Source organism: Cydia splendana, chromosome 13 (genome assembly GCF_910591565.1).
Source record: "Cydia splendana chromosome 13, ilCydSple1.2, whole genome shotgun sequence".
Lineage (NCBI taxonomy): Eukaryota > Metazoa > Arthropoda > Insecta > Lepidoptera > Tortricidae > Cydia > Cydia splendana.
In genome coordinates, this window is record NC_085972.1 from 5,238,644 (window position 1) to 5,255,661 (window position 17,018).

The 17,018-nt window shown below is 38.1% G+C and overlaps 1 protein-coding gene and 1 long non-coding RNA gene across 4 annotated transcripts in view; one reads left to right on the top strand and one right to left on the bottom strand.

Moving 5' to 3' along the window:
* LOC134796428 (uncharacterized) overlaps window positions 1-17,018 on the top strand; it is a 439,520-nt gene that overhangs the window by 221,182 nt on the left and 201,320 nt on the right. The gene's annotated exons all lie outside the window — the stretch shown is intronic.
* LOC134796392 (uncharacterized) overlaps window positions 9,537-17,018 on the bottom strand; it is a 60,376-nt gene continuing 52,894 nt past the window's right edge. For 2 of the 3 annotated variants that reach the window (XM_063768588.1, XM_063768586.1), the window contains exons 5-8: window positions 16,757-16,880; window positions 15,594-15,681; window positions 11,141-11,239; window positions 9,537-10,051 (exon numbers count right to left, since the gene is read on the bottom strand). In XM_063768588.1, the coding sequence (XP_063624658.1) occupies window positions 9,731-10,051; window positions 11,141-11,239; window positions 15,594-15,681; window positions 16,757-16,880 (632 nt within the window). In that variant the 3' untranslated portion in view covers window positions 9,537-9,730. The remainder of the gene's footprint in view (window positions 10,052-11,140; window positions 11,240-15,593; window positions 15,682-16,756; window positions 16,881-17,018) is intronic. The other variant, XM_063768587.1, reaches the window with a different exon arrangement.

Below are 17,018 nucleotides of genomic sequence, written 5' to 3' on the forward strand. Positions count from 1 at the left end.
TCACTTTGCTAACGCACTTTTCTTATAACCAACTAATTCCATTTTACTCATAAAACGATCAAAAACCTAACTAATTCTTTAGAACTTTCCATAGACACAGTCTGAAACATATTCACAACCCTTAAAATTCAACCCCTAAAATCCAACATCAATCTTTACTTTAAACATACCGGATACCCGCAAAATCTGTTCCTTACACAATTCAATATTGTTATTTATAATACCACTAGTCAATTTATTTTAAAGTCATATCCATATATTAATATAAAGTCCTTATTTTGTTTGTTATTTCATTATGTTAAATCCGTGTATACAAATATGTCTAAACCGGTACAATATTAATCACTATCATTGAAAAACCATTTCAAATTCGAAGTAAAATTAAATGTAATTTATATCTATCTATGAAAACTAAGCATTAATTGTATATGGTTAAAAGTCGGAACATATTATTATATTTTTAATTCCATACGAGTGATAGTCTTACCCCGGTGATAGTCTTATCCCACCTTGCCTTACGAGTTTTGTTGCATATGTGTATACGATCAACAAATCATTACCTTATTGTGATTTGTGCAATGCGCATACAACAAAAATGTACAAAAAACACTCAAAAACGTGGGACAGCCCTGTGACCTTGCTCGTGGAAACGAACAGAACAAACTGTTCCCTGGAGTTGTATGTTCCAAACATTATTGACGCAGCGGCGAGGTGGCCCTTTCATGCAGTTTGGTCACAGGGATCTTTCTCTTTTACTCCAATGAAGGCGTAATTAGAGTAACAGAGAAAGATGCCCGCAATTTGCGAATTTCGATTTTCGCGGTAGTAGGCCAAGATCACTTAACTTGTTACTTGATGGGTGGTTCTTAACCGGTATCAATAAATTACACTAATACTATAATGATACCGGTAGAGCCATCAAAACATTACATGTTATTAACATGTATTTATTCTACATATTATCATAACAAAGTTTTGAAAACAAGTCCATTACAGTTAATAATTGGACGACGGTTTATGAATATTCGAGCACCGAATTACCCGATTGTATGCGACCTAAAGATAGATATCGATTCAGATTATTTACGTCGACTTAACCTCACGACCAGTATACATGTGACCCCTGAAAACTCATAGTTGTTAAGACTATCGAGATCAAATTACGCTGGTACGCAAGACGGGAAATCTATTGGAAAACAGAGGGCCTACCGCGAATCACTTCGTTCTTACGTTCGTCTATTTCGCTCTATCGTACTAATATGCAAGAGCGACAGAGAGGCAGATAAGAAACTTTCGATTTACGATTTTCGCGGTAAGACTTAGGCACCACACAACAAATTAAGTGTAGGCACAGAATAAATAATAATAGTACTACCGTACAGAAAGGAAACTTCCTACAAAACCGAAGTTTGACAACAGTTCAGGGTCGAATCATGTTGTCCCGTTCTAATATGGCACTATCCCCTTCGGCTATTTAGGGTTGTCAAAATTCAAGCCATTATCTTATCTGTGGTCGTGCACGCAAAGGAACGTCAAGTTGTGTACCCTAATAATTGCTCGGAGCAATGCTGAGCCAAACGGAACCGAGTTAGCCCGAAAGGAGAAGTTTCGCACCCCTGACGGTCTAGCATGAGTTGCGTTCTCGCGCGCGACTGCATACATCAAGCACAACTTCAAGTATGCACTTGCGCGTGAGAACGGAACTTGTTAGACCGCCTGAGCCTCTACCATCAGTTGGCAGAGTATTTTTCACTTACTTTCAGTGAGTAAACGTGCCGTATGTCACGTTTTACGTTTCTTTACAGTCTTATGTGCCTAACTTCGCTCCACTCCAAACGATACTCAGCCATATTCGAACTTTAAGATACGTCAAATAATAGATATGGAAACGATATGTATCGGATATGTCAGTGTCAAACAAGTGTTAAAAGTGAGGTTTCTTCAAACAAACAAACACTTTTGACACTTGTTTGACACTGACATATCTCTTCTATATCGTTTCCATATCTATTATTTGACGTATCTTAAAGTTCGAATATGGCTGACTGTCCCTTTCTAAGTATACTAAAAAAAAGAGCAAGAATTATTATTTAATTAGTACGAGTAAACCTTAGAGAATATAACCAACGGAGACGCCATGTCTATAAATTTCGGTACAAAATAGTCTGCCGTTTTTTGCGGGGGAGGGGCACATCAAATGTATAGGTACGTCATGTCAGATAAACGTCAGTCCATACATGTGGTTGACATGTGGTTGACCATTGGCCGCCTATTTTCGACAGAGGGGAACGCCTGTTAATGACCACTCCGTTTGGTTATATTCTCTAAGGAGTAAACGGTAAATTACCTATCGAAATCTGAACTTAGCAAAATGGAGGGTAGAGGTAAGGAGCATCCTTTATGACTTTATGGGAAAACTCCTTTATGGGAGAATATTTGCAAAAGCTGGGCACGCTGTCAGCTATTGTAATTATTCTAAATCTCTCCAGAGTAGAGAAAAAAAGAAAACCCATAAACCTAGTTTTTCATCGTGTCAATACCGTACTAAAATCATGGAGAATGGAAAATATTTAGGAGTGGAAAAACGTTTTCTCTTTTTGTATGGACGATTACGTAGTATACTTCCCTCTTAAGGTTTTTGACTGACACTTTTTCGATTAATTAATTACATGGAAATCTTTATTCCTTACCTCTACCCTCCACTTAGAGCATTTAGAAAGGAGATGTCATCCCTGTCATTTTCTTTACGAAACAGTCTGCCGATTCTTGCGGGGGAGGGGACGTCAAATTGTGTAAGTTTTTCGGCAGAGGGGTAAGTGTTAATGTCAACAAAAAAAATAAAGTGTATAGACTTTGATATGATTTATTCGGTTCTCAATATAAAACAAATGTAGGTGTTCTTTCTTCTTGTATGAGACACCATTACTATGTATATGTACCTAGTCTTGCTTGAGATTAATCAACATTATTTGGTGTTAAAACAAGCTTTTCTTTCCTGCTTGGAACCATAATCCTAACAGTAAGCACTCAATGGCCACTCCAGTTATTAATTGCTCTAAGACCTATTTTGTCACTTTGTTACGGACTCAACCTTCATTCTATTCTAAATTTTTTAAAGATTTGACGTTGCCATAGTTACGAAAATAATAAACACATCAATGTTAGTAAACAATGTATAAAATAGAATATATTGTAAGTATTCAAGAAAAAAATTGCAAAATATGATAATTACGTATTTATAAACATCATTAATAATCGAGTTAAAATTAAAACTTTGCGTGTTAAAAATAGAAAGCAAAGTATACGGCGCGATTATACAGGCTACTTTTGGCTACATATTACCTATGATGAAAATAGTACACACATGAGAAGAAATCTTAAAATTAATATTAAAATAGGTATGTATTATATTATGGTCCGCTTCCGTCCGCATCATGACAGCGGTCCTCTCCTACTTACTGCTAAGTAACATTATCTAATAGAGTGTGCGGTAAGAGAAGAGTCCCATACATAATACGAGTATCTACGACTCTTCTCTTTCCGCACAGACCCTACGAATGCCCTTAATAGCGATCTTAATTTTATAGTAAATGATTTCACTGCCAAGCGCCCCATTTCCAATACAAAATGAACCCACGCAGCGGGTTTTTGGCAGTAAATGTGATTAAACCTTATTTAAATTGTAAGATTCTGAACCACCAGCAAAAGTTTTTGAAGAAAGTTTTATATTTCCGGTTACCAAATTGACATGAAAAACGATTACCTACCAAACACAAGAACTTGAACATCGGAAAATAAACTATACTTAGTAAAGAAAAATAAATAAATTCACAGAACATTTGTATATATATTTTATTTTATTTAAGATAATAATACTTATTAAAATACGTAGGAATTCTTGAGTAAATATTATAATAGGTCTTGCGTTATGTTCTTACTATGTGTTATGTGCACCCAGCAACAAAAACAGCAACATGTCTATGTACCGCTCCTTGTATTGAGCCTTACAGGCCTACTCGGATTTCGAGATCTTGAGACGATTTAGAGATCAACTAGATCTACATTAGATATCGACTAGATGTGACTTGGATAGCTAAGTCATAACTTGTCGAAATCGTTCAAGAGGACCTCCAGAATCGCGGAAACTCAAATTTGACATATCTATCTTACAAATATCTTTAAATTATCCGTATCGTAACTTGTTGAAGTCTTTTGAGCTATTAATTGATTTATCCCTTAAAGTTTTGCTTGAAGTTCACGTACTGCTATAAATTAATACATATTAGGTACGTTGAAAATTGCATGGAAAGTCGTGAAAAATCTGTTTATTTGTTGTGTTTACAAGTTGACAGAAATGTCACGTCGGAAACGCACGTATTTTTCGATGACATTTGTCACGTTTATTCGCGTAAAGTATTTAATTACGTAGAATAATTTCGGCTCAGTTTTTATTATATAATTAGAAAGAGAGCGTTTTAGGTGTGAAGTTAGGCACGTATGGAAAACTCACGTAAAAACGTTTGTAACTCATGGTACCAATTGTAATTTTTAGTTCTTTAGGTAACCGGTAGAGGCACTGTACAATTACTCCATACATTTTCCTTAACTTTCTCACTATCGACTGTCATTCACGGAACTCATGGTAGAGCTTCTGGTATAGGAAGGTCGCAACTAACGAGTATTTGCACTATGATAAGACGGTTTGGAATTACAAGAGATATGTAATATTGACTTATGGCGTTATTCATAAACGCCTTACTGGCCTGAAATAGCAATGAATCGTTTGTCTTTCTCTGTCATTTTGACTTATGTATTTGTAAGAAAGGGATAAAACATAATTTTACTAAATCAGGCCCGTAAAGTTTTATGAATGAGGGGGTTAGTTATTACTGATTATGGAAAAGGCGTAAGTCCGTGCAGTTTCTTGTGAAAATGCGTTTTTTTGTAAAAGTAGAGGTATTGATTATTACGTTGATGAAGCGATCGTTATTTCGGTAAATATAAACGCTTTACCAGTACTTGCATGTATTATAGGTAGTCAGTTATATTATGATATGAATAATGTAACGGCAACATTACTTAATGACACTTAGAGTCTGTGCGGAAAGAGAAGAGTCGTAGAATGTATTGGATCCCATACATTTCACGACTCTTCTCTTTCCGCCAGGGCTCGGAACCGGTATTGAAATATGTACCTGTTAATATCGTTCCCAAACCGTTATATTATTTCGTTCATTAAAAAACCGGTTAATTGGTGGAAAACGAACTAAAAAATTACGTACTCTCTCCTAACCGGTAAGAAGAGGGAACTGAATTTTATCGTTCGCAAGGAACGATATAATACCGGTTACTCTTGGCTTTCGGAGACTCTCGGTTAAACTCGTTGTCATACGTGAAAGAGTTAGCAATACTTATTCGTTCTATCTCGCTTCGATATTTTCAATTTAACCGGTTAATTTCTTTCTTAAAAACGGAAGGCGAACGAATTTGGCATAAATCAGTATCTCAATAGAACAGTTCTTTAACCGGTAATCGCAAACGGAAACGAATTCATTTTCGTTCCTGAGTGAATGAACGATACCGGTATGAAAAATAAAACGGTTTCCGAGCCCTGCTTTCCGCACAGACTCTACAATGAAAGCATTAAGCGGAGGCCGATTCTGCAAAGGTGCAGTGGGTTCAGCCAGCAGATTTTTTGAAAAGTCGTAACGGGTTTTTAGATCGTAATACAGTTGCCAGTATATGAATTTATGAATATCAAATGAATTCAAATACATATCATTTTGCCACCCTAGCATGAGTTGTGCGTTCTCGCGCGCGACTCCATAGAGGCATACATCTTGCACGTCTTTAAGTATGGACTCGCGCGCGAGAATGCAACTCATGCTAGACGGTCTGATATCAGTCTAGGGTGACTGCTATAGTTATTGGCCAAATGGTCACCACATATAGTTCGTTTTTTTAGCATTAGAAAGAAGGTAAGCGATCTTGACATGTCTTTTAATTGAAAACCGCTTTTTAAAAATCAGTACCACCTAACTATTACTTATGAAAACAGAAGAATATAAATGATCGTATTACATTCATAATTGTTACATATTTGCCATGACTTATTTTTAAAACGTGTTTTTCAATTAAAAGACATATCAAGATTGTTTACCTTATTTCTAATGCAAAAAAAAACGAACTATAGTAATTGGCCACTCTTAATAATAAGGCTTCAATTGGCTTGCTTCTTTCTGATTCGTTAGGACTAGGAGTGGCCAATTACTATGTAGTGGCCAATTACTATAGCAGTCATCCTATGTTAGAAATAGCCTGTTACTTACACTCAATTAAGGGATATGAAAACGGACGGAGTTTTCATTGTTCTTGAGTGTAGGTCTATTAACAGCTTATTTATTATATAAAAATTAACAGATTTTTAAGAAACGACTTATAAAGCCTGACCAGGAAATCCAGGAATATATGATCACGCGCCATGTTGCGGAATTTCACTGGAACTAATTTTTTCATACTATACTGAACTGTCACTCTATACATGAGAATAACAGCGCCCTCTTGACAATAATCATATATTACTGGTCAGGCTTTACTTGACTTTAGGTATATAAAAATCAAATTACCTAATTTTGTCTGTAGTTAACTTTATTTCTTTTTTTTTTGATAATTTATCAAACATAATCTGAAATAGTTTCAAACTTAATATTTGTTGACGTTTGATAAATATAATCTAATATAATATCATTATTCATTAGTATTCGATTTAAAACTTACATTTTATTAAAATACATATTTAATTGAAAGTTATACAATGCAAAGTTTCTACTTTAAGTTAATATCTATGGCAATATGTACAAGTTTCGATTGGTCTAAAATGTATATTTTGCTACTTGTATTAAATTAGATATTTTATAAAATATTTGTATTCAATAAAGCTATTAAAACTTTTTATTTAATCTAAAATATTTTGAATATATAATAAGCAAGGACGTTTAGGATAGGGCAGAAATAAGTATATATTTGGATGTTTAAAATATTTATTATTAAGTAGAAGTAATGATTGCTTTTTCGGAAATTGTATTTAAAAATCTTAGGAGGTTATATCGCCTGTCGTGTTACTCTCGCTCTTAAAAGGCCTACAGATTACCAGTTCGCCGGACGATATCAGCCTGTCAGTTAAACGCAAAAGGTGACAGTTCTGAAAAACTGACAGGCTGATATCGTCCGGCGAACTGGTAATCTGTGGGCCCCTTTAGGTAGGTACGCGACAGACACGGCGGCAGACGATAATATGTACCATCTTCACCTCACGGTCAAAAATTAGGCATTGTCTCAACAGACCAACAGCTGAGCAACCGTAGATTGGCGTACGCCAAAAACTATTCTGGCAGCTTCCTCGCACAGCGCTTTAGCATTGCAATTCAGCGAGGTAATGCTGCCAGCGTCTACGGCACCTTGCCGAGGGGTGATTTTTTATTGTAGTTTAGGTTTAGGGATGTTTAATTTTTATAAATTTAGGATACTTTCTGTTAAGTACATAAAAAAAGTATACATTTTTCATGTCTTATAGTAGCACCACACGACTAATGATTTGCGTCCAACGCACTAAGAGAGCTTACACACGAGCACAGATATGAAGAGAAAGAGATAAGACACTACTCTACTGGAAACGTTGAAAGAGGATAGCTAATATAATTTTAAGTTTAATTGGTACTTTGATCATAGAGATATAATAATATGTGGCTTTCCATCAGAGAAGGGTCCTTATGCTTCATCTGCAATAAGGGCCTTTTTATAAAAAAATCTATTGGAATATCAGTTCGAAACGTACTTATTGCACTTGAAGCATAAGAACGCTTCTGTGATCGATAGCCTGTATAATTATGTTACTTAAAGGGTTATATTAGTATAATCAAAACAATTGCACATAACGTTACGTCACAAATAAATAAATTTAAATATTTGAAATCACAAAATAACTCAAAAATAATTAAATAATATCTCTATTTTAATTATTTGTTGATTAATTGTTCTTTCTTAAAAAGACAATAAAGTTATGAAACAATATATTATGCATCTATACTGCATTTTAATACCATAAATTTTGAGTTCATTTTTATACCAATGTCTGTTTTTGACACTTTGGAATTAAGTATATTGTAAAATCACATTGAGCAACTTTTTATACAATATGTGGTGGTTACACCCTATTATATTATTATAAGCAGACATCGTACAATTTTATAGCATTTTTTGGTGCAGCGGAGTGGTGTTAACGGAATTGGCATAGATAATACCAACTGAAATGGTAAATTAATATTCAAAACTTTCGCATTTTGAACACATATTAACTCACATTTATACACGGGTCTAACGCGAAATTTATTCAATTACCTTTACCGACGCGACCACGACCAGTGAAACCTGTGGGCGCAGCACGGTTCCATTTTTATCGTCTATCACTATGCGCGTCCCTTTCGCACTTACGTACTTGTTAGAACGTGACAGGCATGGTGACAAGGGATAAAAACGCGACCGTGCTAAGCCGCCTGTGTCGAAATGTCGGTAAATAAAGGTAAGTAATTGAATAAATTTCGCGTTAGACCCGTCTAATTAATCATTAGGGTTGAAATTGTTTATACCAATTCCGTTGCCCCGAAAATGCTATAAAATTTACGATGTATAAAAAAAGAAATTGTTTATTTCAGATCATTGATCTATAGATTATAAGTAAGTCATATAGTTAGATAAGTTAGGTCAGGCCGCGGACTGGACGCAACAGCAACAAGCGCGTGGTCTTTCATACATTTTTCCGAGCGCAATGTATAAATGGAATGGCTTCCGCCGTTTGCGTCCATGCACGCTGGCAGAAAACATAGACTTAAATTATTTTAATGGTAGTTTATGTTGTATTCTCTTGCACTGTAACGTAATTGTAAGCTTAATACAACATTATATTTAAACACAAGGCCACCTTTAGCGGCATTTACATGAATACCATTAGCAAACTAATGGTTTTCGTGGTTTGACTCGAACAGAAGTAAATTAATGAAAGAAAAAAAAAACTAAAAAGATATTTAGTAATTTAGTGGACCTAAAATATTTCCATCAAATATCATGGACATGGAGTTTGGTGACAAGTTCTCGTAGACCAGACCACTAGCACGACTTAAAGTATGGAGTCACGCGCGACTACACAAGTCACAATAAACCAGGTGACATTCTTGAGAAATTTCCTTCAGGAACACTGTATGTGGAATGAGTTCTTTGTTGCATTCGTTTTGAGTTCACCAAAAATAATTCACCTTAACTCGAAACAACGATTTCTTCCCTAGATGAAGATTATACGTTTTATGCGATAGAAACATGAGCAAAGTATACATTACTGATATATAAATGTCTTTGGTAGACGGCTCTACAATCCGAAAGTTGGAAAATGAAGATAGTTGCTATTTTTGGACAGCTTTTTTGACTGATTTCAGAAAATATAACACATTCTTACCTACACCAGTTGTTATGATTCTTACCTACCAGTTGATATTATATTTTAGCTTTTAATTTATTTCAAAAGAGTAGCTCCCATGACAGTGACACCAATTACAAGGTACACTGCGAAACCAGTCAAAAGAAACAAACTTCACTCCATGAACTAACCAAACTGATAAAGATTCCCTCTTAAATCAGTTCGACCAGCTTAATACCTCTCGGACTGCAGAACGGGCTGATCTCACACATTAGTTATAGTCAACCTTCTTGGACTCCTGGGCTTGTTCAGGTTACCCCCAGACCCTCGAATGTGTACTTGGACGGACCCCGGCATGTCGACTGAGGAATGGAGGCTTGCTGCTCTGGATGCTCGGGGGGACGGCACGCAGATCCGGAGGTCTACGGCGCTGTGCAGGCTGGCGGCGCGTGAGGAGCGGGGGGTGGCGTGCGGGGGGTCGGAGGGGGGTACGAGGACGGGGAGGTCGGCGACGGAGCGCGAGCGCCGCGGAGGGCTTTCGGGGATCAGCGCCATGCCGCCCATGCTGCCGACGAAAACGGAGTTCTGGAAAATAGCGTAAGTTCAGCCAAAGATAACAAACCTGACTGATAAAAATACATTTATAATTGTAGTCACAGGTATAAGATCAAAAGACATGAGCCGGGAGTATAGCGGAGCGGGGTATGTGGCGTTTATGTTAAACAAAATAAATGTAATCGTAAATATGGTGGCCTGAGCGCATGGGCGTTGAACAGTGCACTGTTTGCTCTTTTGAATGCGCCACTGGACTCTCTCCACTGAGGTGGCACACTACATAAATACGTCACCCTACCAACTGCGCCAGTTAACATGCTAACCTGACGTACGGATATGATGGTCGTTCTTGTCAACGTGACAGCTTGATAAAACGTTGTCCGTCACTTTCTATCCCACGGTGTTAAAAAGTGACAGTTATTTTATCACGTGGATAAAAATGGATAAAGCCATCCATAATACGCCGGCTGCAGTAACTATCTTTTAAAATATACCAATCACTTTGAAACCTCTCCGTTATTTGTAATTTACGAGCACCATTTCCATTCTTTATTAACGTACTTACATTAAAGCTGATGAAAGTTGTTCTCCAATAAAAAGCTTTTAAAGTTACATTTTTTATTAATTGTTTGTGAACTTTCTGAGATCAGACTTCCAAATCTTTTCCTTAAAAAATGTTCGTCCTATTTTTCTCCGAGACCTTTGTGAAATAAGTTGTAGATTACTTTTCGATTGATTTGTCTCTTGCTTTTATGTGAATGTTTTGTGTATTGCTAAAATATAGACAAGGTTTTTCATTACTTTTGCTGTTACGAAGTACTCACGTAGTACCTTTACACATAATAAGTTATGAATAAAAAAATATACCTACAACGTAAAATATGTACTCCAAATGTTTTAAGATAAAGAATGTATTTCAACTGGTTATTCCTATATCTTGTTCACTTATAGTTTTGTTCGACTTATTTTATACCTTTCAGGCCGGATAGCAAGACTATACATCCCGCGCGAGAACGAAAGTCATGCTAGCCAGTCATGTGTTATTTTCCAAAGCACTAATGCAAGCTACATTAATTCGATTTTTAATGGTTTCACTATATAATATCGTGTAATATTTACCTGTCTAAGACGATGAGGAAGGTATCCACATGGCTGGTAGGCCGGAAAGCCTACACCGCAGTCATACGACACGCAGCCACGAGACAGAGACGCACGGTGCTGCAAAAATAACTTAGTCAACATTTTGCAAAGACGATTTCTTAGCGCCTCTTGCACCATCCCACTAACCTAGGGTTAACCCGTCAAACCGTTACTCCAGGTAACTCCAGTTTAACCGGTTAACCCCAGGGTGGTGCGATGGTGCAAGTGGCGCTTAGTGTCCCTGTTCAAAAGCCGAGACGCTCGGCGAGCCGAGCGTGCCGGCGTTGTATAATTGGCCCCCGTGTCTTTACGATTAGGTTTGCTAATAATGTGTTAACAGTTGATGATGGTTCGATGATGGCAGAGATAAGGCGAAGGAAGCAGTTAGGATGGGCAGCCTTTGGGAAGCTGAGTTTCGTGTTGAAATCCAAAATCCCACAGTCGCTAAAAAGAAAAGTTTTTAACCAGTGCGTACTACCGACCATGACATTGTAACACGGCTGTTTAGAAAGGGGGTAAAATATAAATAAATGAAAAGCTCCGGCTTGTGGAAAATGGAAACAGCCATGTTAACAAAATAAAATTAAATCAAAATAAATTAAAATAAACGAAATGGAAACCTTGCTGTAGGAAAGCTAGCAGGAGAGACAATTAAACAAATTTATATCTAACAAACTTTATTAACCAAATGTTGTTGCAAAAGCTCAGTGGCAAAGCAGGGTCGCTTCACAGGTTCTAGTTATAAGGGTTTAGACCCATTAATTAAAAACTAAAACTAAATTTCGAAATACCTAAGTTTTATGCACCAGAACTTTCAAAACTTCAAACTGAATAAAATTAAATTATAATTAACCATTTTAAATTTGTAGTGGGTGGCGGATGCCACTCAAAAGTTATGCAACAGACCGACCTCAAAAACTGCTGCTGGAACTGCAGCAGCGGGGGGCGTACTCGCCTTTCCCCGGGAAGCTGGCCGCTAACCTGGTTGGAGCCGGCCGCTGCAGATGGCGTGGTACAGATCCCACAGCCTCATTTTACAACTTCTAAACATCTTCAAATGAATTCCAAAAGAATTCGAAAGCTCTTCCAAAAAAATTCACAAGCTCTTCAAAAGAAAGTTCACAAGCTCCCGGCTCCTGTAAACCGAGAAATGGATACATTAGCCGACGCCTTAATGGCCGCTAAAGAAAATATGAAACAATTGGAAATTTAGCTCACCGCACTGGAAGCTGTTAGGACTTCTGGCGGAGCACTCCCAACCCTCGAGCAGGAGTCAACTCTGTAAAGAACCAAAAACCTGGTTAAGGACGAACCCACAACGTTTCGCGCCATTGTGGAGTTGATCACACCTAAATTCCATTTGTACTTACTCAGTGGAGCACACCGAAGGACTCGAGCTGCTTCCAGCATTTCGACCAACATGGCGAATGTGTGGTCTCACCACAAATAGTACTCATGCGAGCGTGCGTCCCCGGAGGGGTCCACACATCAAAAGTGCATGTCATCTCAAAATGACCTCCTCATATGTTGAGTACAAAAGGCCAAAACAAAAGTAGGGTGCCAATCCCTTGAACAACAAATTTAAAATGGTTAATTATAATTTATTGTAACGTAGACATTTTCTTAAATTTTAAATTAATATTTTTGGGTTGAATTCCTTTTCTTATTTCGATGATTTTAACAATATCCCAAACTAACTCGATTGGTTGCACTTATTTGCATAATCTGTTGCATTCAGATGCACCTCTTTATGCTTATCTGTTGTCGGGGTTGTCATACGAGTAAAAATAATTAAAACTTGAGATATTTAGGTTGTCACTCCAGGAAAACTTTGTATGATTTAGATATGTTTTTTTAGGTAAGAGAGAATTTAGATGTTAAATAAAACATAGGAATTACAGACTCCAAAAAAAAGGGGCTCTGAAATGAAACTTTATTAGATTTATTGATAAAATATATTTCTTAGGCTCAGGAGTGAATTGTTAAATAAATCAGTCAGAAATTTCGTAGGATTTGTGTCTTCAAGGGATTGGCACCCTACTTTTGTTTTGGCCTTTTGTACTCAACATATGAGGAGGTCATTTTGAGATGACATGCACATTTCATGTGTGGGCCCCACGTTGGGCGCCATTGTAACACGGCTGTTTAGAAAGGGGGTAAAATATAAATAAATGAAAAGCTCCGGCTTGTGGAAAATGGAAACAGCCATGTTAACAAAATAAAATTAAATCAAAATAAATTAAAATAAACTAAATGGAAACCTTGCTGTAGGAAAGCTAGCAGGAGAGACAATTAAACAAATTTATATCTAACAAACTTTATTAACCAAATGTTGTTGCAAAAGCTCAGTGGCAAAGCAGGGTCGCTTCACAGGTTCTAGTTATAAGGGTTTACACCCATTAATTAAAAACTAAAACTAAATTTCGAAATACCTAAGTTTTATGCACCAGAACTTTCAAAACTTCAAACTGAATAAAATTAAATTATAATTAACCATTTTAAATTTGTAGTGGGTGGCGGATGCCACTCAAAAGTTATGCAACAGACCGACCTCAAAAACTGCTGCTGGAACTGCAGCAGCGGGGGGCGTACTCGCCTTTCCCCGGGAAGCTGGCCGCTAACCTGGTTGGAGCCGGCCGCTGCAGATGGCGTGGTACAGATCCCACAGCCTCATTTTACAACTTCTAAACATCTTCAAATGAATTCCAAAAGAATTCGAAAGCTCTTCCAAAAAAATTCACAAGCTCTTCAAAAGAAAGTTCACAAGCTCCCGGCTCCTGTAAACCGAGAAATGGATACATTAGCCGACGCCTTAATGGCCGCTAAAGAAAATATGAAACAATTGGAAATTTAGCTCACCGCACTGGAAGCTGTTAGGACTTCTGGCGGAGCACTCCCAACCCTCGAGCAGGAGTCAACTCTGTAAAGAACCAAAAACCTGGTTAAGGACGAACCCACAACGTTTCGCGCCATTGTGGAGTTGATCACACCTAAATTCCATTTGTACTTACTCAGTGGAGCACACCGAAGGACTCGAGCTGCTTCCAGCATTTCGACCAACATGGCGAATGTGTGGTCTCACCACAAATAGTACTCATGCGAGCGTGCGTCCCCGGAGGGGTCCACACATCAAAAGTGCATGTCATCTCAAAATGACCTCCTCATATGTTGAGTACAAAAGGCCAAAACAAAAGTAGGGTGCCAATCCCTTGAAGACACAAATCCTACGAAAATTCTGACTGATTTATTTAACAATTCACTCCTGAGCCTAAGAAATATATTTTATCAATAAATCTAATAAAGTTTCATTTCAGAGCCCCTTTTTTTGGAGTCTGTAATTCCTATGTTTTATTTAACATCTAAATTCTCTCTTACCTAAAAAAACATATCTAAATCATACAAAGTTTTCCTGGAGTGACAACCTAAATATCTCAAGTTTTAATTATTTTTACTCGTATGACAACCCCGACAACAGATAAGCATAAAGAGGTGCATCTGAATGCAACAGATTATGCAAATAAGTGCAACCAATCGAGTTAGTTTGGGATATTGTTAAAATCATCGAAATAAGAAAAGGAATTCAACCCAAAAATATTAATTTAAAATTTAAGAAAATGTCTACGTTACAACATACGCTTGTGAGACATGGACACTGACTGCTGGGATGATCCACGAACTCAAAGTGACGCATCGTAACATGGAACGAGCCATGCTCGGTATAACACTTCGCGATCGAGTCTGAAACGAGTTCATCCGAAAACGCACAAAAGTGGTTGACATAGGTCACAGGGTCGCCCGGCTAAAATGGGCCTGGGCAGGGCATATGTGCCGACTTCACGACGATCGGTGGAGCAAGTGCTTTTTGGAGTGGAGACCCCGGCTAGGCAGAAGAAGTGTAGGCAGACCACCCGCCCGTTGGTCCGATGACATAAAGGAGACTGCAGGACCAATATGGATAAGGGAGACCAACAACCGCTCAAACTGGAGAGAGATTGGAGAGGCGTATGCCCAACGGTGGGCCAACACACGCTGAAGAAGAAGAGAAGAAGAAGAAGTTGATGATGGTATGGTATACGCGCTGGTAGCCTAGCGGTAAGAGCGTGCGGTTTTCAATCCGGAGGTTGCGGGTTCAAGCCCCGGCTCGTACCAATGAGTTTTTCGGAACTTATGTACGAAATATCATTTGATATTTACCAGTTGCCTTCCGGTGAAGGAAAACATCGTGAGGAAACCGGACTAATCCCAATAAGGGCTAGTTTTCCCTCTGGGTTGGAAGGTCAGATGGCAGTCGCTTTCGTAAAAACTAGTGCCCACGTCAAATCATGGGATTAGTTGTCAAGCGGACCCCAGGCTCCCATGAGCCGTAGCAAAATGCCAGGATAACGCGAGGAAGAAGATGTTGATGATGAAGAAGATGATGGCATGTACTTACATGTGGTGCCACGGACACTGAGTTCTCCGCCAGCGCGCAGCTCTGTCGATGTTGTTGTTGGAACTTGGGCTGATACGGCTCCAGCATCCTGTGGAACGTCATCCCGTATCATTGAACTTGAAGTTACGGTTTAAGGATGACTAGCCGGCCGGGCCCGGGCCGAGGCGTCCGATATGTTATTTTCTATGACGGCTCATCGGTGATCACGTGGTGCTTTCCATAGAAAACGAAGCGCCGGAAGCTCCGGCCGGGCCCCGGCCCGACCGGGCCTAGCGTGACGCTAGATCTAGCGTGAGTCATCCTTTAATTTTCGTATTAAAGCAAATTATAGAATGTCCAATTACGATTTTGAATACATATCAACGGATTTTATTGAAAATTTTATTTTCGCCGGTATCATTCAACAGGGACCTTGAAAAGAACGCTAGGATATCAACCATAGAATCTTGACAATTTCTGTCGTTTACAAATTTGATGAATGTAATCAGTGCACTCCAAGATACACACTCGGTGGATTATAAGTAGTTTGAGTTTTATAACAAAGTTATAAGACTTAATATTTTTTTATTAACTTATACGACTCACCTATAATGCAGCATTTTGAGTGTGTCTTAACCGCTACTACTAGGTGATTATTATTGTTATTGCTGTCTGTATTTGTTTGTCGCTTTCTGCTTTGTTTCACTAACACTTAGTTCTTAATCTTAATTATTAGTATTATTACTAACCATTATGGGCCATTGTTGTCTTCAAATGAATAAATTGAAATTATAGCGTGAATCACTCCCTAGTTCAGATCTTTTATATTGAAATACTTGGATTGTAAAGCGACATTTGTCTGCTACAATTAATATTCCATGCCTCTTAAACTCACCGAGGCTATATTTGTGTACAAAAATTGTCTACGAAACACACAATGATAAGATTTGACAAAAAAACTAACATCGTTATCGTGAATTTTAGAACGTCTGTTTTGCCATATCATTATTAACTTTGTTATTACGAGTATATATATATTTTTTTCCCGGTAGCTTTAGAGTCTAGATGTAGTTGTACTGCGACCACAAACGACGGATCAAGTGACCGGCTACCGTTTTAATTCATCCATCCACCGAGTGTGCTCAAATCTACTGGTGCTCATAAAAAGGAGGAAGTCCACGTACAGTTTATAGACGCACCTTATCTTGCCCCAACGGTTGAAGAACAGCGCGATGGCCGCCACCCACAGCAGGAGGACGAAGGCTACTATGAGGGCTTCTTCCGCTCGGACAACTACACCGCTGCCATCTGTTGAGAGGAAATATCATTTAATTCTTCAGTTTAAGCAGGCGTGGCTCACTCCGCGATTTCGTCGCTTTGCTACAGGTAGCTAAAAGTACATCCGTTCCACACCAATTTTGGTGGCTAGCCATAAGCCGCGCGTGG